General features: G+C 38.3%; 1 protein-coding gene across 1 annotated transcript; it reads left to right on the top strand.

The window, feature by feature from the left end:
• The first annotated feature begins 586 nt into the window (after nt 1-586).
• On the top strand, nt 587-1,897 carry LOC142171535 (FACT complex subunit SPT16-like). Its single transcript, XM_075234243.1, has 2 exons — nt 587-1,574; nt 1,677-1,897. The coding sequence occupies exons 1-2, from the start codon at nt 695-697 to the stop codon at nt 1,772-1,774; spliced, it is 978 nt and encodes a 325-aa protein (XP_075090344.1). The 5' UTR covers nt 587-694; the 3' UTR covers nt 1,775-1,897.
• Nucleotides 1,898-2,971: the final 1,074 nt, after the last annotated feature.

The raw sequence follows: 2,971 nt of genomic DNA on the forward strand, positions 1-2,971 counted from the left end.
ATACTTGAGGCTTAAGAGATTTTCAAGTGATTGGTATCTGGTGGTAATACTTGAACTCTCCTCTAGCATTATTGAGACCAAAGGATCCCTTTCCAGTTATGTTGTTGCAAAGACATCTTATATTATTAAACTTTTTTATTAGGACTCACTCATCTGTTTTTCCTACCTATCTGCTTTATTATCTTTTGACTTGTGGACATCTGTTGTTAGAAGAGAGTATGAAAAACGAAGGAATTATAATAAATTTTTTTGAAGTAAGAAACGGTAACTGTGTCATCTTGGACAATAGGCGTTTGGATAATATTTGGTTGAAGAAAAAAATAGTATTTGAAGTTAAAATAAATGAATAAAAAATAGCAGATACTAGAATATCATTTATCAGTCACTCAAATTATAAAAGAAAAGAAACTTCAATTCTAATTGGCCCTAATTAGTCTTATCCTATATTTTGATAAAGGCAATTGGAAAGTTGAAACTATGACTATTTCCTTCTACTTCGAGACTAAGAAATTAGTAGCTACATGGACTATGCCATGAAATTTCCAACCATATTCATGGGAATCCACTATCTCCTACACTAATTAAATAAAGACTTGTACCTACTTGTTTTCTGTCTTCATTCTCATTTGTCAGTTCATATACTATCTCCTACACTCCTTCTCTAGCAATTCCAATTACCAATTAAAGAGAAAAGATGATCACAGAGCTGTTCCAGAAGAGGCTTAATGCCTTTTACATATATTGGATTCAACACAAGAAACAACTATGGGGAAATTCTGATGTTGTGGTCATTCACACCCCACCAAAATTAGCTAAGTTCTCCAATCCAAAATCATCCTCCTTCTTTTTATGGCTATTAGGTTATGACTTTACTGATACAACTGTAATCTTCACTCCTTATGGAATTTACTTCCTCTGCACCCATATAAACTTTTCCAAGCTCCGTGAATTTTGTTCTTGTGACACGGGGACACAGAAAATCCCAACTTCAGTTCAACTGAAAGACAAGACCGATGATGGATTCTTGATCATTGATGCTATGATACGTGACGCTAGAAATATTCGTAACGACAAGGCCTTTGTTGATATTGATAAGGAGTATCCCTTTGTGGTTGGTTACGTAGAAGGCGAGTACCCAAAATCGAAGCTTTTCTTGAATTGTATTAATAAATTAGAACCAACTAAGTATCAGGCTGCCGCTGTGAATTTTGGTGTTGATGCGATGTTTAGCGTGGTTGATAAGCAAAATGTTGGACCCTCCGCGTGTTTGGATGAGAAATTGGTGTCCATATCAGCAAATAAATCAGTGCTGCAGGAAAACAAAGCTAACGGCCAGTCACGTAAATCTGAAGAAAAGAATATATTGCCGGAGTCTTGTTCACTTATGGACAGTGATTTGGAGCATAAATTGCAATTTGATGCAGTCAATTTGTCAAGCAAACTAGAAGGAAACAAGATATTGCTTGAGAAGGAAGTTGTAGTTATGGATCATGACGATGATGGAGATTGGATGCTAATTGAAGGAAGGAAGAAGTTCAAGAAACAAACGTGGCTAATAAACTTAGCTGGAAAAGGTATTGCTATTCAGAATGTGTCCATCTTTATTGGAGTATTCTGTATTTCATATATTCTGCTGTAGGCTCTAACTTTTATCTCATTGTTTACTGTTTTATTAGGTGGATCATGGATAAAACATCAAAATCATTTGGTATTAGGGATAAAACAAAGATTAAGGCTTCCTCCCACTAATGTGCATGCGGTCTCTTCTCATTAGTTGCTAGCATCAGTTTGTGCATGACAGTGCTCTTGCTTCTTCGTCAATATTTGTAGTTTTGTTGTTGTTGTTGTACAATTTGTGATATTGAAGTTAAAAATAAACAGGAAGGAAAGAGTCCCACATTGAAGTGTGATTAGCAAAGTCATCTTATCTTTTACCGTTAATATAACTGGTAACAGGCTTGTTATATCCCATAATCGGTAATGCCTCAAGCTTACCTTTTTCTATTCCTTTTTTTTTTATGTTCTATCGTCCTTTATCAAATTTCTATTGTAACATTTTTTACCTTCAGAAAGTTAAGTTTGTTCATAGTTTCTTGTTCACCTATTTCTCAGATGTGGCTTCTCCGGTTCTCATATACTTTGATGACCTTCCATTGATATACTTCCTAACTGGGAATCAGGAAGCAACTCCCTCGCTGAAATTAGTTTTGCATTTGAAAGAAGTTGTGATTGATTATGTTAATTTTGTATTGGACGAATACTTTGGCGCGAGAATGTTTACACAAATAACCTTTACGGCTCTCGTAGTCCCACCTGACTACAAGCCAGCCTTCTTTTATCCCAGGGTTTCTAGCACGATTTTGTGCCTATGTCGAAGCTTGCCTCAAAGGCTTAGATTCTCCTGTGCTGCCCGTTTTATGCCAAGGCTTCAGCCTTGTCTGTGGCTGGATCTTGTCCTTGCGCACTCTCGAGGTTTGGCTACGGATATGCCAGTCCCTCCTCTGGCATCAAGCATAACTCTCGAGCGCACAATCCAATCCTCAAGCATGACACTTGCCTTGTGCCTTGGCACATGGCTGTGCTTTGCCGAGTAGGTCAACCTTCAATCCTTGGCCTTTGTCATGTGCGTCTTTCATAAGATGCCTATGGTTATCATATGGAATTGCCAAACATAGCCCTCTCAACATACTTCCATCCCGCATAGTGCGGCATCCTCCCATGACTGCACGTTTAGGGCAACGAACCCTTGTTTCAAGGTTGAACCTAAGCCATGTTCACAAGTCAACAGACGAGGCTCTTAAGAGTGGTGACTTGAGTGTCTAAACGGCAGAGATATTTATCCTTCCCTATGGTAGCCTCCAGGGCCTAGTCGTTCCATACATCAAGCCTCTAACACTAGTTGTGCGCCCAACGCTCACTACTAGAAATCCGCTAAAAACCGACCAAAAATTTCTGACCAACGTTGGTCGGT

This window comes from Nicotiana tabacum, chromosome 17 (genome assembly GCF_000715075.1).
Source record: "Nicotiana tabacum cultivar K326 chromosome 17, ASM71507v2, whole genome shotgun sequence".
Classification (NCBI taxonomy): domain Eukaryota; kingdom Viridiplantae; phylum Streptophyta; class Magnoliopsida; order Solanales; family Solanaceae; genus Nicotiana; species Nicotiana tabacum.

Bases quoted from the DNA above. Each gene is read 5' to 3' on its own strand.
- LOC142171535 (XM_075234243.1), top strand. From the start codon at position 695: ATGATCACAGAGCTGTTCCAGAAGAGGCTTAATGCCTTTTACATATAT. The intron at 1,575-1,676 runs GTATTGCTATTC...CTGTTTTATTAG, and splicing joins AATAAACTTAGCTGGAAAAG to GTGGATCATGGATAAAACAT.